At 48.3% G+C, this 17,213-nt stretch overlaps 1 protein-coding gene and 1 pseudogene across 2 annotated transcripts in view; both read left to right on the top strand.

The window, feature by feature from the left end:
• Window positions 1–16,037, top strand: part of LOC114592419 (zinc finger protein RFP-like) — a 33,666-nt pseudogene extending 17,629 nt beyond the window's left edge. The window contains exon 7 of the transcript XR_013391289.1: window positions 15,418–16,037. The product of XR_013391289.1 is annotated as a zinc finger protein RFP-like (transcript). The remainder of the gene's footprint in view (window positions 1–15,417) is intronic.
• On the top strand, window positions 3,679–10,314 carry LOC144326237 (zinc finger protein RFP-like). The gene is made up of 4 exons (XM_077922757.1): window positions 3,679–4,160; window positions 5,573–5,668; window positions 6,934–7,164; window positions 9,388–10,314. Exons 1-4 carry the CDS (start codon window positions 3,735–3,737, stop codon window positions 9,412–9,414), a joined length of 780 nt encoding a protein of 259 aa, XP_077778883.1. The 5' UTR covers window positions 3,679–3,734; the 3' UTR covers window positions 9,415–10,314.
• Window positions 16,038–17,213: the final 1,176 nt, after the last annotated feature.

The raw sequence follows: 17,213 nt of genomic DNA, 5'->3' as shown, positions 1-17,213 counted from the left end.
AGACTGAGGGTCTGGTCAAAGACTTTGCCGAGGTTTTTGACGGCACCTTGGGCCAATATACAGGTACGCCCATCTCCTTTAGCCTTGATCCACAAGTCGCCCCCATCAAGCTAAAGCCACGCCGGGTTCCCTTTGCTCTCAAGGCTAAGGTGGACGAACAACTGGACAAACTGATCGCCCAAGGAGTTTTGGAGCCGGTTGACCACGCAAAGTGGGAAACCCCCATCGTCACGCCTGCCAAGCCAGATGGGTCGGTGAGAATCTGCGCTGACTACAAGTGCACGATCAACAAGGCACTTCAGCAGCACGCTTACCCGGTTCCTGTTGTCCAACACCTGCTGCATTCCCTGGGTGAGGGTAAGGTCTTCGCTAAGCTGGACCTTGCCCAAGCCTATCAACAACTGCCAGTCGATGATGCCACTGCTGAAGCCCAGACGATCGTCACCCACCGGGGGGCTTTCCGTTGCCGCCGGTTGCAGTTCGGGGTGAGTGTGGCTCCTGGCATCTTCCAAAGCCTTATGGAGCGTCTCCTGCAAGGGCTTCCGGGCGTGGTACCATATTTTGATGACGTCTTGGTGTCTGCAGACTCACACCAGCAGCTGTTCGAGCGCCTCCGTGCCGTGCTGACCAGGTTCCAGGAGGCCGGGCTCAAGGTAAAAAGGGAGAAGTGCCAGATCGCCGTTCCACAGGTAGAGTTCCTGGGCTATCTTATCGATGCCTCCGGTCTTCATCCAACCACATCCAAGATCCGCGCTATCCAGCAGGCCCCCACTCCAAAGAACAAAACGGAGTTGCAGGCGTTCCTGGGGCTGCTGAACTTTTATAACATGTTCCTGCCCCACAAAGCCACAGTGGCTGAGCCTCTTCACCGACTCCTTAGCACTAAGACGCCTTGGGCCTGGGGTCATCGGGAGACGGCGGCCTTCAACGCGGTCAAGGCTCTCCTTTCTTCGGACAGTGTGCTGGTACAGTACAGTGAATCCAGGCCGCTGGTCCTTGCCTGCGACGCCTCACCTTTTGGCATCGGGGCTGTCCTTAGTCACCGTTTTCCAGATGGAAGAGAAGCACCGCTCGCCTACTTTTCCAGGACACTATCTCCGACGGAACGGAATTACAGCCAGCTCGACAAGGAGGCACTGGCACTTGTGGCTGGAGTGAAGAGGTTTCATGAATACCTCTATGGCAGGACTTTTGACCTCATCACTGACCACAAGCCAATCCTGGGCCTCCTCGCCGGTGATCGTCCAACTCCACCGGTCCTCTCACCACGCATGCTGCGATGGACTGTTTTCCTGGCTGCCTACCACTACCGGCTCATCCATCGCCCGGGGAAATCGATGGGCCATGCCGACGCCCTCAGCCGTTGCCCTCTTCCAGCATTTGTGGAAGACCCGGCTCCAGCTTCATCGCTCCTTCTGATTGAGGATCTTCCGGCAGCGCCTGTGTCGGCTGCCACTGTGGCCTCCGCATCTGCCCAGGATCGCACCATCAGCCGGGTGCTCAACTGGGTGTGGAGGGGGTGGCCACAAGGGCCCTTTGCATCGGAGTTCCAGCCCTTCGCAACCAGACAACATGAACTCTCAGCTCATCGCGGCTGTCTGCTGTGGGGAGACCGCGTCGTGATTCCCCAGGGACTCCGTCAGCGCGTCCTGGAGGCTCTGCACGTTGGCCACCCGGGAATTGTCAAAATGAAGGCGTTGGCTCGGTGTTACGTCTGGTGGCCTAATATGGACGATGCCATCACTGCCTGGGTGTCCGCCTGTCAAGCGTGCCAGGAGTCGAGGCCTGCACCACCGGCAGCTAAGGGATACACCTGGGAGACGCCAAAGACACCCTGGTCGAGGGTGCACATCGATCTGGCTGGCCCCTTTCACGGCCGGACCTTTATGGTAGTGGTGGACGCCTATTCCAAATGGCTGGAGGTCGCCCTGATGCCCTCCACCACTACCGAAGCTGTCATCCGGGTGCTGCGAGGCCTGTTTGCAACGCATGGGTGTCCTGATGTCCTTGTCTCTGACAACGGACCGCAGTTCACGTCAGGCACGTTTGAGCGGTATCTTTTGGGACTGGGCATCCGCCATGCCCTAACGGCACCCTTTCATCCATCCAGCAACGGGCAAGCGGAAAGAATGGTGCGCTCGACAAAAGAGGCACTGGCGCGCCTTGACCGGGGAGACTGGCATGAGCGGGTCGCCGAATACTTGTTCGCGCAACACATCACCCCTCATGCGGCCACAGGGAGGAGTCCTGCGGAACTGCTTATGGGCCGCCGCCTCAGGTCACCGCTCGACCGGCTACACCCAGACTTTGCCGTGGCTGAACCCCCAGGCTGTGCCAACGCACCACGGTCATTTGTCCCAGGAAACCAGGTCTTTGCCCGGAACTATGTGGGGGACATCCCTTGGGTGCCAGCCACAGTAGGGGGAGTCACTGGACCTCGCTCGTACCAGGTGGCACTCGAAGACGGGCGCTTGTGGCGACGGCACATAGACCAACTTAGGCGCAGGGTTGGGGACTTGGACACTACCGAGGTGCCCCCAACTGCGCTTGCGGCTCCAGAAGAGACACGTACAGATGGCGAGGCCCCACCTACACCTCCCTCGCAAACTGCCAGCGTGGAGCCGAACCAAGCCGTCTCAGAACAGACTCAGACCACTCCACTTGCGGAGGCTCCACTCACAGCAGCGGATCCAGGGGAGTTGGTTCCAACGCCACCTAGGGTCGCACCACAGCCTCAGCGAGAACTGTGTGGCCCTCCGGACTTGGCTACCAGTCCCCGGCGGTCTGGCAGAGTTTCCAAGCGCCCAACTCATTTAAAGGACTATGTTGTTGGACAGGTATCACTGTTGGTCTAAGTATGGGAAATGTAACCGATATGCTTTTGTGCCTAATTGAACCATTACGCGTAGTGCTGTATATAAGGAAACCATTACGATTGTAACTAACGCCTTATCTCGGTGGGAAGGGGTGTTATGTAGTGTAGTTTCACCCTGGGCCAACAGGGGGATACTGTATATAGTTTTCACTCAGGTCTGTAGATAGTTTTCACTCAGGTCCGCGGCAGTTATTTTAGGCGGGAACTCTGGGCTGTTGTGGTTACAATGTGACAGCCGGCTGCCTATAAATACAGGCCGGCTGAGCTGTTCACAGTCAGTTCTATTCCAGCTTACCAGAATAAAGAGCTACTTGAAGAAATCGCTGTGCCGGCTGCTATGTCAACCCACGACTTAACAGTACTATTTCTGGGTTAGCGGAGTGTGTATCCTGAAGCGTCTGTTACCCGAGGTACTACTGTACAGCGGAAGAGATAAGACTGACTTCCATTCTCACACTTTCCAAGCCTAGAAAGTAAACACAGACATGTGATATAGCAATCACACATCCAGCAATGGAGGAGCGAAATGCTAACACTCCTTGCTAAATCAAAACTCCCGTCCATTTAGGGCAGCAGCAGATTTTCTCCAATTCAAAAAGGACAAGGAAGCCTATGAATGAAAATGTTACAGTATGAATACCACAACTTACTAGGTACCTGTGTGTTTGTGCTTGTGTGTCAAAGGCATGGGAAGCAATCAAGGAGCAGTCACTGCTACTTGAAAAAACATTCAGGAAATGATCTTTAAAAAAAGATCACGTGGTGACTGAGTTTCTGAGTCTTTTCCAGGAAGGGAAACTCCCAGTAGCTGAAAACTGAGAAAGTGAAACTTAACTCGGAGCTTCGGTGCGAGGGAGCCATGGCTGCTTTTGAGGGTCGCATCCAGCGTCTCCGTGATGAAGCCACTTGCTCCATCTGCCTGGATTACTTCAAGGATCCAGTGACCATCCCAGAGTGTGGGCACAACTTCTGCCGATCCTGCTTGATCCAGTGCTGGGGGCAATCGGAGGCAGAGGCTTCCTGCCCTCAGTGCAGAGAAAGAGTCCAGAGAAGGAGCCTCATCCCCAACAGGCAACTGGCTAATATGGTAGAAATAGCCCAGAATCTCAGCCTTCAAGAAGGAAAGGAGGAAGGAGGGAAAGGGAAAGTCTGTGAGAAGCACCAGGAGCCCCTGAAACTCTTTTGCAAGGAGGATGAAGCCCCCATCTGTGTGGTGTGTGACAGATCCAAGGAGCACAGACACCACGAGGTGATTCCTCTGGAGGAGGCTTCCGAGGAATACAAGGTAGGAGATCCCTGGATCTTGAGGGGGAGAAATAGCTGTGGATTCTTCTTGGGAGGTTTTCTTTTTAATTCTCAGGTCCAAAGTAGGCATGGCATGAATTGGTGGTTGTTTATTATGTAAAAAGCAGCCCAGGGGAAGCCTGGGGTCTGGGATTTGAAGATTTGAACTGGTGCCAAGGTGGGGAGAGAAAGGGTTAACCTCATCCACATCCCCCAGCAACACTACAAATGTAAATTGCACATACAGTGGTACCTCAGGTTACATACGCTTCAGGTTACAGACTCCGCTAACCCAGAAATAGTTCCTCTGGTTAAGAACTTTGCTTCAGGATGAGAACAGAAATCGCATGGCGGCAGCAGGAGGCCCCATTAGCTAAAGTGGTGCTTCAGGTTAAGAACAGTTTCAGGTTAAGAACGGACCTCTGGAACAAATTAAGTTCTTACGTTAAGAATGGACGTCTGGAACAAATTAAGTACTTAACCCGAGGTACCACTGTGTACAACTAAGTAGTGTCTCCTTTGGCTAGCAGGATGCTTCCTCATTGCCCTGCAAAGCAGAGAGCAGCCAGGGATCAGCTGGGGGGGGGGGATGAGGGACTGGTGGCTAGGAATTACCAGATGGTGCAGGATCCCCCCCCCAAGTATCTGTTGGAAGCAGCTTTGGGAGTGGGGAGTGGAAGCACCTACTGGTGGGGAGTTTCTGGGGGTGCTGTGGGGCCTGTGCAATGAGATTTCAGTGGGGGTGGGGGGGCTGAGGATCTCCTCCCATCCCAAATGGCAAAGGACTCCGTGATTCCAGAGTAGCATCTGCAAAGAGTAGAGGGAAATATGACTTTTCCATGACAACTCAGAACTGGACCAGAACTATTATATATATATATAAATAAAATTCTCATTCAGCTTCAGAAGAAACTTTTAAAAATGCATTTTTATCTCTTAACAAAAAATCACTTGTTCTACTATAATGCCAGCTCTGCAAGCAAGGGGTGACCTAACTGGGATCCTGAGCCCCACAGGGACACTGCAGAAAGAAGGTAGTTGGTCCAGGGAGCTGTGGACCCCAAAAGGTTGAAAATTTCTGGACTTTTATTTTCTCCAGTAAACTACAGTACAGTGGTACCTCAGGATGCGAACGGGATCCGTTCTGGAGCCCCGTTCGCATCCTGAACAGAATGTAAGATGCGATAGCGTGTCTGTGCATGCGCGAGCGGTGAAACCTGTAAGTAATGTGCTCCGTTACTTCTGGGTCGCCACGGAGCGCAACCCGAAAGTGCTCAACCTAAAGCAACTTCAACCCGAGGTATGACAGTACTTTGCTATTATAGCAAGGCCACTGGGCACAAGAAGCCAGTATAATATTCACCTCCTCTCTGTGTGTCTCAGTCAAACCTGAGTTTTTCCTTTTCTTTTCAGGGAGAGATCTGTCGCCACCTGGAGATTCTGAGGAAAGAGAGAGAGGAAATTCTGGCCCATCAAGCAGCCCTGGACAAGGAATGCAAAGACCTCCTTGTAAGTGTCTCTATTGTTACTAGGGAGGGAACAAGCACTTGAAGAGTCGAGTCAGGACTGAGGAGGGATGGGGAAATCTGCCCATTTCAGCTTCTCCCCATTTCTCCTTTTTTCATATCAGTTTGTTTATTAATTTATTGTTCTGAAAATGAATCAGATGTTAGGGTAGCTACCTCCTTGTATAAATATTTTGATATGTACTTTACCCTCATAAATCCATTTTTTGTGAACATTACCTGGCTGGGTCAACCTTGAACAATTCATAGGTGTGAATTTCAAAGGGCTGTTCTGTTTTGGTTCCCACATTTTTTCAGCAATTGTGAAGTAGGTAAGTTCACCTTTGAATGCAGCTAAATTGAGTTTATTTCCCATTTTCATTTATTATGTGAAAAGCAGTCAAGGAGAAGCCTGAGGACTTGTGAGCTGAGAGGGTGGAAGCAATTCAATACAAATCCTGATTTACCATAAATATTACTAAAGAATTGTCTTTCTAAATGTGTGCTCTTGTTCATCTTTAGGAAACTGAGGCCACTTTGAACCTTTAAAGAAAATGGGGGAGCTATGGGGATAAACTCTGTACTTTGTCCTCCTCCTCCTCCTATGTTTCTGTTGCCTTCCTACACCTAAATGGCCGCAGTCTAAACTGACAGTGTTTTACGTCCATGGATGTTCTCTGAACAATTTAGAATTCTGGTTATGCCATGCTCAAAAACATTCAGGCAATATCTATGGCTAGAAAAAAGGTTCCTTCCTTTAGGCTGTAAGGTAAAGGTAAAGGTACCCCTGCCCGTACGGGCCAGTCTTGACAGACTCTGGGGTTGTGCGCCCATCTCACTCAAGAGGCCGGGGGCCAGCGCTGTCCGGAGACACTTCCGGGTCACGTGGCCAGCGTGACAAAGCTGCATCTGGTGAGCCAGCGCAGCACACGGAAACGCCGTTTACCTTCCCGCCAGTAAGCGGTCCCTATTTATCTACTTGCACCCTGGGGTGCTTTCGAACTGCTAGGTTGGCAGGCGCTGGGACCGAGCAGCGGGAGCGCACCCCGCCGCGGGGATACCTTTCGATCGGCAAGCCCTAGGCGCTGAGGCTTTTACCCACAGCGCCACCCGCGTTCCCCTTTAGGCTGTAGCCCTCTGCAAAATAGAAGTCAACAGAAACAGCAGTTTAAAATCAGAAGTGTCGTCCCTGTGGAATTCTCACAATTCTCTTCCTGATGTTTTGAAGGCTGAGCACATTCCACACTCAGACCTCCTCTTTTCTTGCAGAAATTAACAGAAACGGAGAGGCTGAAGGCTGTGGAGAAGTTCAGAGAACTGCGCCAGTTCCTGGAAGAACAAGAAAAACGTCTGCTGAATGATGTGGAAGAGGTGGAGAAGGAGATTGCAGGGAGAAGGGATGAGCAGCTGGCCAGACTCTCCAGGAAACTCTCCTCTCTTGAGAGGATCATCCAGGAGATGGAGGAGAAGAGTCAGCAGCCAGCGAGTGAACTCCTGCAGGTAAGACGGTGGCAGGAACAGACCAAGGCTCCAGGAAAAGGCTGCCTCAAATCCTTTATGTGCCCCTTTCATTTATGCAAGGAGTGCAGGGGCTCAGATGATGGCTCCCCAAATCAACAGAGACTGTGGAAACTTCACACTGGACTTCAAGCATCTGGCTTTGTGTGCCTCCCCATTCTTCCTCCAGACTGTGTCCTTGGTTTCCAAATGAGATGCAAAAGCTGCTCTCATCAGAAAAGACATTTGGGGAGCCATGTCATCAGCTGGTTTGGTCCACTGTGCTTCATTAAGTCCAGGGTCAACACAGCCATCTACCAGGAGATTTTGGAGCACTTCATGCTTCCTTCCACAGATGAGCTTTATGGGGATGCTGATTTCATTTTCCAGCAGGACTTTGGCACCTGCCCACACTGCCAAAACTACCAAAACCTGGTTCAATGCCCATGGGATTACTGTGCTTGATTGGCCAGCAAACTCGCTTGACCTGAATCCCATAGAGAATCTATTTTGCATTGCCAAGAGAAAGATGAGAAACATGAGGCCGAGCAATACAGAAGAGCTGAAGGCTGCTATTGAAGCATCCTTGTCTTCCATAACACCTCAGCAGTGCCACAGGCTGATAGCATCCATGCCACGCCGAATTCAGGCAGTAAATGATGCAAAAGAGGCCCAAACCAAGTACTGAGTACATGTGCATGCTTCTACTTCTCAGAGGTCCAATAATGCTCTATTTGCAATCCTTGTTTTGCTGATTTCATTTAATATTCTAATTTTCTGAGACTGTTAATTTGGGGTTTTCATCAGCTGTACGCCATGATCATCACAATTATAACAAATAAAGGCTTGACATATCTTACTTTGCATGTCATGAGTCTATCTCATATATTAGTTTCACCTTTTAAGTTGAATTACTGAAATAAATGAACTTTTCCACGATAGAGTGAGTTTTTAACTCGATAGAGTACATTTTTAAAATGTGTGATAGCCAGGTTCCACTACTTTTCGCAGGCTGGGAGTAGTGGCTCCTTCAGATGGTACCCACTATGGAATTAGACTTGAATAAAGTTTGTGTTGTGGATATGCTACTTTCAAAGTTTATTTGACATGGTTCAGACTGATCAATGCATTGTTTTCAGTGACAGTCTGTAGCAGTTGAAGCTGTGAAATGTGCTAGGGGCAGGCATTTTTGTTGTTGTGAATTCTATTCCTGTTAACAACCTTATCTGACCAATAGTACGCAAAATATCTTAACTGGTATTTGAAGCTTACAGTATGTGTTAATGAGATGAAAGCAAACTAACTGTGACTCCATTGAGGAAATGTTTAATATACATTGACTTTTGGTGACTTTTAGTGGGTTGATTCATTTTCCACATTGATCAAAAGGTTGACAGCTCTGGGGAACCTTTCCTAAAAAAGGTCGACAACTCTGGGAAAAGGGGGGACGCCGGAGGGATCTTTGCACCATGGCGCGGATATGCCCTGCTTGTCCCACCCCTTTCCTCCAGGTTTTTACTGCTAAATTAGAGCAAACCTCAGCCAGATTTTCTCCAGACTGACGTTTGCTTTGATGTTGCACCAAGGAGCAGGTTTCTCCTGAGGGAAAGCGGCAGGGCAAAGACAAAACCACTTGGACCTGTGTTTTCTGGGCACAGGAAAGGGAGAAGTGTGGAGGAGTGCAAAGAAACACGGAGTTGTTTTATTGCGCATTTGGAGGCATTTTATGCTGCAGGTGCTTTTTTTATTTCCAGTTGGAAAATAGCATTTGAAATTTGGGGACTTCTGTGGAAGGCCATTTGGGATAGTGCCTTGGTAGGATTATCCTGTAGGCTTGCTTACGTCTGAATCGCACAATGCAAACTGGATTAAAGTGAATAAATTATAATGTAAGACAGTAGATGGGGTGGAATCTTCTCTTGAACCCGCAAACGTGAAATTCCCTTAAATGCTGGTGGATTTTCATAAGGATTAAAAAGAATAATTGCAAACTGATGTGAAAATGTGGAGAACTTGATATTGGAAAAAATCATAATTTCAGATTGGAAAAATAAAAGCTGTGAGAAACGAAAACTGGCTGATTCCGCCATCCCTACCCAAAACCTTGGCATGTGCCAGGCCGACTGACATCCGAGGGCCAGGCTGTTCCTCCACTCCAGGGTCTGGGGGGGTCTTCCTAGTGTGGCCTGTGGTGTGCAGTGAATTCCCTTCTCTTTTCCCCTCTAGGATGTGAGAAGGACCTTGCAGAGGTAAGTGGATCTGGCTCATTTCCATTAGCATCACTCCATGAGGCTGAGATGCAAGAACCTCAGACATGGCCCTCCAGGGGCTGCAGGGGGGAGACTGGAGGACTCACTCCCTGCAGCACCTCACAGGTAAAAGCAGGGCCCCCTCTTCTGAACTTGTAGCCCCCCGATTCTCCCTCCAAGGTTCAAGGTCAGCTGCCTCCTCCCTCCCTCCCCACATCACTTCACAAAGGAATGGGGGCTCTTTTCTTTCTCTTGCACTTTCTGTCCATGGACTTTTTGGTAATTTCAAACATTTAGAAGAGAAAGTCCCAAAGATGCTTCGGAAGAGTTTAGGACATATTTCAATGTCCAACTAGAAGCCCCTCAACTCTGGTAACTCAGCTCCTTTGAGGCACTTAGGGAGGGAAGGTCTGTTGGTCTAGAATGGGTGGGTTCTTTTTCTTGGGAGCATTTGCACCGTGAGAGGCTGAAGGTGGTCTTGAGTGGGGGGTGAAAGTCTAGTTGTTTGATGCCTCTGGAGGGAGAGTCCCATGGGGCATGAGGTTGTGCCCTTCCTGGGTGAGAGAGGGGGTGAAGGGAGGGTGGAGGTTGCTCTCCTTGACCACTGGGCAGTCAGTTTTGGACATCACTCAGATCCTCTGGGGAGGCTCAGGGAGGGAGGGGTTGCAGGCATTCCACCTCAGGGGTTTGGTTCTTAAGTCCTGGGACCTTCCCAGAAAGTTGTTAGGGGGCAACATTGTTTGAAGCCATGGGAGCCCTCCGGTGGTGTCGCTTGGGGTTACATCTTGTCCCTTGTGCTGTTTAGCATCCTTACGAAGCCACTGACAGCTGTCCTCAGGGGTTTTGGACAGGTCTCATCTGTGGTGGAAATAAACCTGTTGGGAAATAAACTTCCAGTTTGTTCATGTTATTGAAATCAATAATTGGGGAGATGGGGCCACAATGGGGCCATTCATTGTTTTTCTTTTCACCAGGTATGAGGAAAGAGAGAGTCCAGAGAAGCCACTGGCTTTCCCTTCAAAACTGAGGAACAGGATCTTGGAATCCTGTGATCTAAATCACATTGTAGAGAATGCAGTGAAACTATTGAAAGGTAATGAAAAATGGCTGCCAGGATTTCACACTGGGATTTCTGTTACTTCTTCAGAACTGAACATGCCAGGCTCTTACTGCATGGAATTGAGTAACCCCAGGATACCTTCCTTCTTGGTGCTCCAGCCTTCATTTCCTGTCCCCCAGAATGGCCCATGTATATTGTGACACTGGATCCTGTAAAGAAAGCCTGAACCAGAGTGTAGAGCAAAGTCAGGATTTTTTCCTCCCATGTCCTTCTGCTTACAATTCTACAGAACATCCTTTTCCTTGTGGTTCCCTCTCAACCCAATCTGGGGTTGTCCTTTTGGAGGTTCTCCTGCTCTGAATGGAGTCAAGGGGCATTAAGAAGCCTCCAGTTCCCCCTCTGCCTCCTGCTCAGGCTTCTTTCTCAGCCGTGGAGCCAAGGCCTGAGCCGTCTCCTCCTCAGACGTCCCCCTGCAGCTGCCATATCTAGGGCTTCAGCCTTCAAGATCTCCTGAGAGTTCCCCCATTGAGGATGGAAGCAAGAGCACAGGAGCCCCAAAGGGAACAATTCTGCTTGTTAACAATCTGAAATATTTTTAAAAGGTTCATGAGGAAGGAGTTCCCTTTGCATGACAGCTCTGCTGGTACCGGGCTGTTATGTTTCACAAGTTTTGCTTTAATAATTTACCCCACCACTTTACTTGGGGAAGATGTTAAGACTGCCTCCATCTCCCCTCTGCATCCTTTTATGGGATTCCAGTCCTCCAATGTAGAGCCCAATTTCAGGGACAAAGTTCAGAGACCAGCAGGATTTATGCTGAATGTTTTTATTCTATTTGTAAGCTTGCATCATGATTGCTGTGTTTTAAAGCTTTAGTTATGTTCATAGATTCTTCCTATGATTTTCTTGTTTTTAATTATTTTTTCTACTATTTAATCATTGTACTTGAATTTAAGGATGCCACGTTATGAAGTGTTACTTTTGTATGGAGATTTATCTCATGTGGAAGAGTGTTGCCCTTACACTTTATATCTTTTTGCTTCCTCAGATGCTCTGTTATACAGAAAACAGATTCAGAAAGGTAAATTTCCAGGGGAGGAACAATTTCACAGGAGGGATGGGGACTGATATTTCATGGGTGTTGAACCGTCTGTTCTGCAGACTTTGGGACCCCCATCAATGGCGTCAATAACAGTCCTCTAGAGGTGTTTGGGTTCTTTGTCCCATGAATGAACTGGGAGGGGTTTGAAGGCTTGGATTAGGGGCAGAGCTTGTCCGTGCAAAGAATCTGCACACCAGCCTGAGTTTCACTCCTGCCTATAGACTAGTATCCTGGTTTCCCCCTCAATTTTATAGATTTTGCTTTATTTCATAAAATTTATATACTGTTTGATTGTGGGGGAAAGCACAGAGCATTAGACTCAGATCTAAGGCACCTGGCTAAACTAATCTGCAGCAGAGAATCACAACGGAGCAGCATCTTGAGCTAGCGACATACTGCATAAAACCCTTCTCTTGTGGCTGAACTAAAAGGACGCTGGCTCAGCTACAAGATCTTGGAGAAGGCAAGAGTTAACTTCCCTTCCTTTAAGCAGAGTCCATACATATGTGTCAAATAGTTTAATAAATTATTCTGTGCACGCTGTGGTGTTTGCCCTCCTAGGTGTGTGACATCATACTGGGTCATAAGGAAAGGGTTAACTAAGTGTAAAATGATTAACCAATAGGAACCCAAGGGGAGGAGTTAAAGTTAGAGTTGTTAAGAAGTCAGTCTGGAGTTAGAGAAGGGAGAGGAAGGATAAGTCTGTGGGTTGGGCTAGTTTGATGTGAGAGAGTGAGAGAATCTGTTAAGAGGAGTCAGTTAAACAGTTGGGATACAGTGGTGCCCCGCAAGACGAAATTAATTCGTTCCGCAAGTTTTGTCGTCTAGCGAATTTTTCGTCTTGCGAATCACGAAATCCCATAGGAATGCACTGAAAATCAATTAATGCGTTCCTATGGTCAAAAAAAGTCCAAACAAAGCCAAATTTGGTACAACAGTTTATTAACTGCTCTTTAAAGTCACACATATTGTAAAGAGCAGTTCAAAAATTGAAGGGAAAATAAATTAACTTTATAAACATGACAGAAAAACATTTAAAAATCAACAAAGTGCACAACCTTGCCCAATGGTCACAGAAAATCACAAAAATTCCCAAAAAAACCCCACAAGCTCCCAGATTCCTGCAGAAACCTCTCCAACTGTTCCCCCAGCCAGCCAGCACTCAGAAATTCAAACTCAGAAAAATTTTCAAAAAAACAACAACCTTGCCCAATGGTCACAGAAAATCACAAAAATTCCCCAAAAAACCCCACAAGCTCCCAGATTCCTGCAGAAACCTCTCCAACTGTTCCCCCAGCCACCCAGCCCACAGAAATTCAAATCCAGAATTTTTTTAAAAAAACAGCAGAGTGGCCCAATGGTCACAGAAAATCATAAAAATGCAGAAAAAAACACACAAGCTTCCAGATTCTTGCAAACCCCTCCTCAACTGTTCCCCCAGCCACCCAGCCCACAGAAATTCAAATCCAGAATTTTTTTAAAAAAACAGCAGAGTGGCCCAATGGTCACAGAAAATCATAAAAATGCAGAAAAAACACACAAGCTTCCAGATTCTTGCAAACCCCTCCCCAACACCAAGTCCTTGAATTCCAAACACCCCAACCCAAAATCCAACCCCCCCAAAAAAAGTTTTAAAAGCTTAACTTACCAAATGGCTGCAAAAGAAGTTTTGGAAAAGCTTCAAAAATCACCAAAGTCTTTAAAAACCTCAAAAAAGGCTACTATGTACACTGCGTTCTATGAGTTGCTCCTCGAAGTCAAGTCGCAACTGTATTAATGGTGTTAAGAAAAGGGAAACAAACTTGCAAGACGTTTTCGTCTTGCGAAGCAAGCCCATAAGGAAATTCGTCTTGCGGGGCAAATCGCAAACGGAAAAACCTTTCGTCTAGCGAGTTTTTTGTCTTGCAAGGCATTCGTCTTGCGAGGTACCACTGTAATCAGTTAGAAGGTATTAGAAAGGTATAGGCTGGTAAAGAAACTAAGGTTAAGAAACTGACAAGAAAAATTATCTGAAACCATCAACTTGTTAATGCTTATAAAATAAACTTGTTTATTTGGTTTAATGTTAACAACCGTCTGGACTCTGTGTGTACCCAAAAGAAACGGGTTGGTGGCAGCGGGGAAGCAATCACAGTGGTGGCACAGGGATCAATAGACCGTCAAACGTCCGGGGACCCTGTGTGATTGCCACACACACTTATGTTCACAAACATGTGAATATGAGCCCAAATACTTTCATGTGGCAAGTGAGGGAGCAATATGTATTATTATTGTTATTATTCTTTGGTTGTTGAAAGTTAAGAGCATTGCTACTAGGAATATATCACAGCTTCTATAGCCTACATAGAGTAAAAAGGTAAAGGGACCCCTGACCATTAGGTCCAGTCGCGGACGACTCTGGGCTTGCGGAGCTCATCTCGCTTTATTGGCTGAGGGAGCCGGCGTACAGCTTCCGGGTCATGTGGCCAGCATGACTAAGCCGCTTCTGGCGAACTAGAGCAGCGCACGGAAATGCATATAGTACATAAATACATAGAGTAGGGGTATTTAAAATGAGAGTCATCATAGCGATCCATAGTTAAAAGTAGAAGTGTCCTCTTTCTTGCTCTTCAAAATATGGCAACCGTGGCGCTGTGGGTTAAACCACAGAGTCTAGGACTTGCCGATCAGAAGGTCGGCGGTTCGAATCCCTGTGACAGGGTGAGCTCCCATTGCTCGGTCCCTGCTCCTGCCAACCTAGCAGTTCGAAAGCACGACAAAGTGCATGCAAGTAGATAAATAGGTACCGCTCCGGCGGGAAGGTAAACGGCGTTTCCGTGCGCTGCTCTGGTTCGCCAGAAGCGGCTTAGTCATGCTGGCCACATGACCCGGAAGCTGTACACCGGCTCCCTCGGCCTGTAAAGCAAGATGAGCGCCGCAACCCCAGAGTTGTCCACGACTGGACCTAATGGTCAGGGGTCCCTTTACCTTTACACTCGCCTATCATGACTGTCTCAGCCCCTGACTGGTAACCTTTTGAGTTATTCACCCTTCCCCCAGGGAACTAGTCTTATGGTATATATTAATTCCAAAAAAGATGCATGGAATAAGCAGTCCTTTGTAAAATTGCCCGGCCACCTGCCTCCTCTTCCCTGGCGGCTAGGCCTAAACTTCCAAGATGGTTGGGAGGAAGACAAGTAGAGACCAAGTGGGTGAGAGAGATGGAGAGCAGGAATAAACGGGCTCCCCACTTAACACAATTTTCACTTGTGGGCAAAAGGGCCCAGAACGTGACCCCCGCGAAAGTGAGGGGAGGACTATATGTGGTTTTATGTTGTAGTTTTATGCTGTGAACCACCCTGAGACCTATGGATGTAGGCAAATGTGATGATGATGTTGTTGTTGTTGTTGTTGTTACAGAGGGGTCCTCATCTCCCAGCCCAACCCAGAGGTCCCCAAAGGCCAATTCCCGCAGAGATTGTCAGAGGAAAGCAGCTTCTCTCTTCTCCTGCCTCCTCTGAATTCTCCTTTCTTTCTCCTTCACTAACACAGAACAGCTGAGTAAAAGGTTTCCTGGGTGGTTTTTCCTCTTAGAAAATGCCTGGGTTGAGAGGAGGGCAGGAACAATACAAACGGATTGAACATAAGTGGAGAAAACTGATTTAAAAACCAACAAGGAAGATATTTATTCTGATGAGAGTCTGCAAAGAGGAGTCTCAGTCTAGCATGAGATGCAAAGAAAGCCCATTCATCTGAAAGGGAATCTGGGATTTTTGGGTGTTTTTTATTTATTTATCAGGATGTCCGTTTCTGTCTCTCAGCTGACTCTGCCTAATCTTATCTTTCCCTCATCTTCTCCCCCACAGCAAATGTCACTCTGGATCCAGACACAGCCCATCCCAGCCTCATCCTGTCGGAGGATCAGAAAAGCGTGATATATGGAGACAAAAAGCAAGCCCTGCCTGACAATCCTGAGAGATTCAGCCACGAGATTTGTGTGTTGGGATGTGAGGGATTCACAGCAGGCAGACATTTCTGGGAAGTCAAAGTGGAAAGTGGGGAAGAGTGGGCTATGGGTGTTGCCAGGATGTCTGTGAGGAGAAAGGGCCTCTACTACTTCAGTCCTGAGGAGGGGATCTGGGCTTTGGCGGAGTGGAAAGGCAAGTACGTGGCCTGCACTTCCCCTGTTTCCTCTCTGTCTCTGAGTGAGAAGCCCAGGAGGATCCGGGTGACTGGACTATGAAGGGGGACGTGTGTCTTTTTCTGACGCTGATTCAGGTGTCAAACTCTACACGTTCTCAGGAGCCTTGTTCTCTGGAGAGACCCTCCTCCCTTTCTTTTATCTGTGGGAAAATTTAACCCACCTCAGTATCTCCTGAGGAGACTAAATCTGCCTCTCAGGCCCAGCAAGAGTTTCTCTCCAGACCAGAGTGACTGACATAAAAAACATTTACCCACCAAGAGCACCTTGGGCAGCTTTTCAAGGGGACCTTTGAGAAGATTCATTCCAGTCAAAATCAGCAGAAATAACCAAACAAAAATGGGTTGTTGTGGCTCTGCATTTCCTTTCCTTTCCCCTGAATTCCTTCTGCAGCTTACTTCTTAAAGACACACTTCTAACAGTCCCAATAATCATATTTTCCTCACCTTCAATCTTTTTTCCATTTTGAGATGTCTGATTTGGCAGAGCATGAGACTTTTAATCTCAGGGTTGTGGGTTTGATCCCCATGTTGGGCAAAAGTTTCCTGCACTGCAGGGGGTGGGACTAGATGACCCTCAGGGGCCTTCGCAATTTTGCAATTCTAGGAAACCTTCCTCTCCCCACAAGACCTTATGCAGCTGTGAAAATGCGTGCAACCTTGGATAAATAGAAGACTAAAATATGAACCCCTTCCCCACGTCAGGCAGGATAGCTCCTTGCTCTGGAGACCTTAGACAGGAAGACAATGTAAAAGAAATTGAACAAGACGTCAGCTTCAAATATCCTCTGCAAATACAGCCTCGCCATCTCTAAACTTTGTCAGAAATAAACCTCATTGCATTGAGTGGGGCTTCTGCCCTGTTATAAATGTGTTTAGGGTTGATGCATTGACGTTCCTTATTTACAAGCCGGATTCTGTACTGTATATCGGGGGGCATCAAATGGGGTGTCCTCTGGATAGTGCTGGACTCTCAATCTAAGGGTCACCAGCTGGAGCGCCATGTTGGGCAAAAGATTCCTGCATCGGTGGCCATCTCTGCCTCCAGTGGCAGTGAGTTCCATAGTTCAATTATCTGCTGCACAATGAAATGCTTTTATCTGTCCTGGGTAGGACAACATTCAGCTTTCTTGGAGGGCCACGAATTCTAGAGCTGAGGGAATCTGCAATGTGGAGATAATGTTCCTCTGCCTCCCTGCCTCCATCATGGGGACCAGAGCAGGGGGTGGGCAGTTTGTTTGCCCACCCGTGCAGCCCACCCCGGGTGTCATCACTGAGAGGGATGACAAAATGCCAGCTGCTCCCCCTGCCCGTCCATGTCCCGCCCTCGCTCGGGTGCTGTGTGTGTGTCTGTGGCTGTGCTTCTCACGGGGCAAGGCAGCCTCCACTGGGCTTCTCCGTCTTCCCCCTACTGTTGCTTTAAAGCCTTTCCCTCAAACTCATGACGCGCTAAGGGGGCTTT

The sequence above is a fragment of the Podarcis muralis genome, chromosome 2, assembly GCF_964188315.1.
Source record: "Podarcis muralis chromosome 2, rPodMur119.hap1.1, whole genome shotgun sequence".
Classification (NCBI taxonomy): domain Eukaryota; kingdom Metazoa; phylum Chordata; class Lepidosauria; order Squamata; family Lacertidae; genus Podarcis; species Podarcis muralis.
Note: the sequence above shows the minus strand (reverse complement) of the source record. Positions and strands in the feature narration are given on the sequence as shown.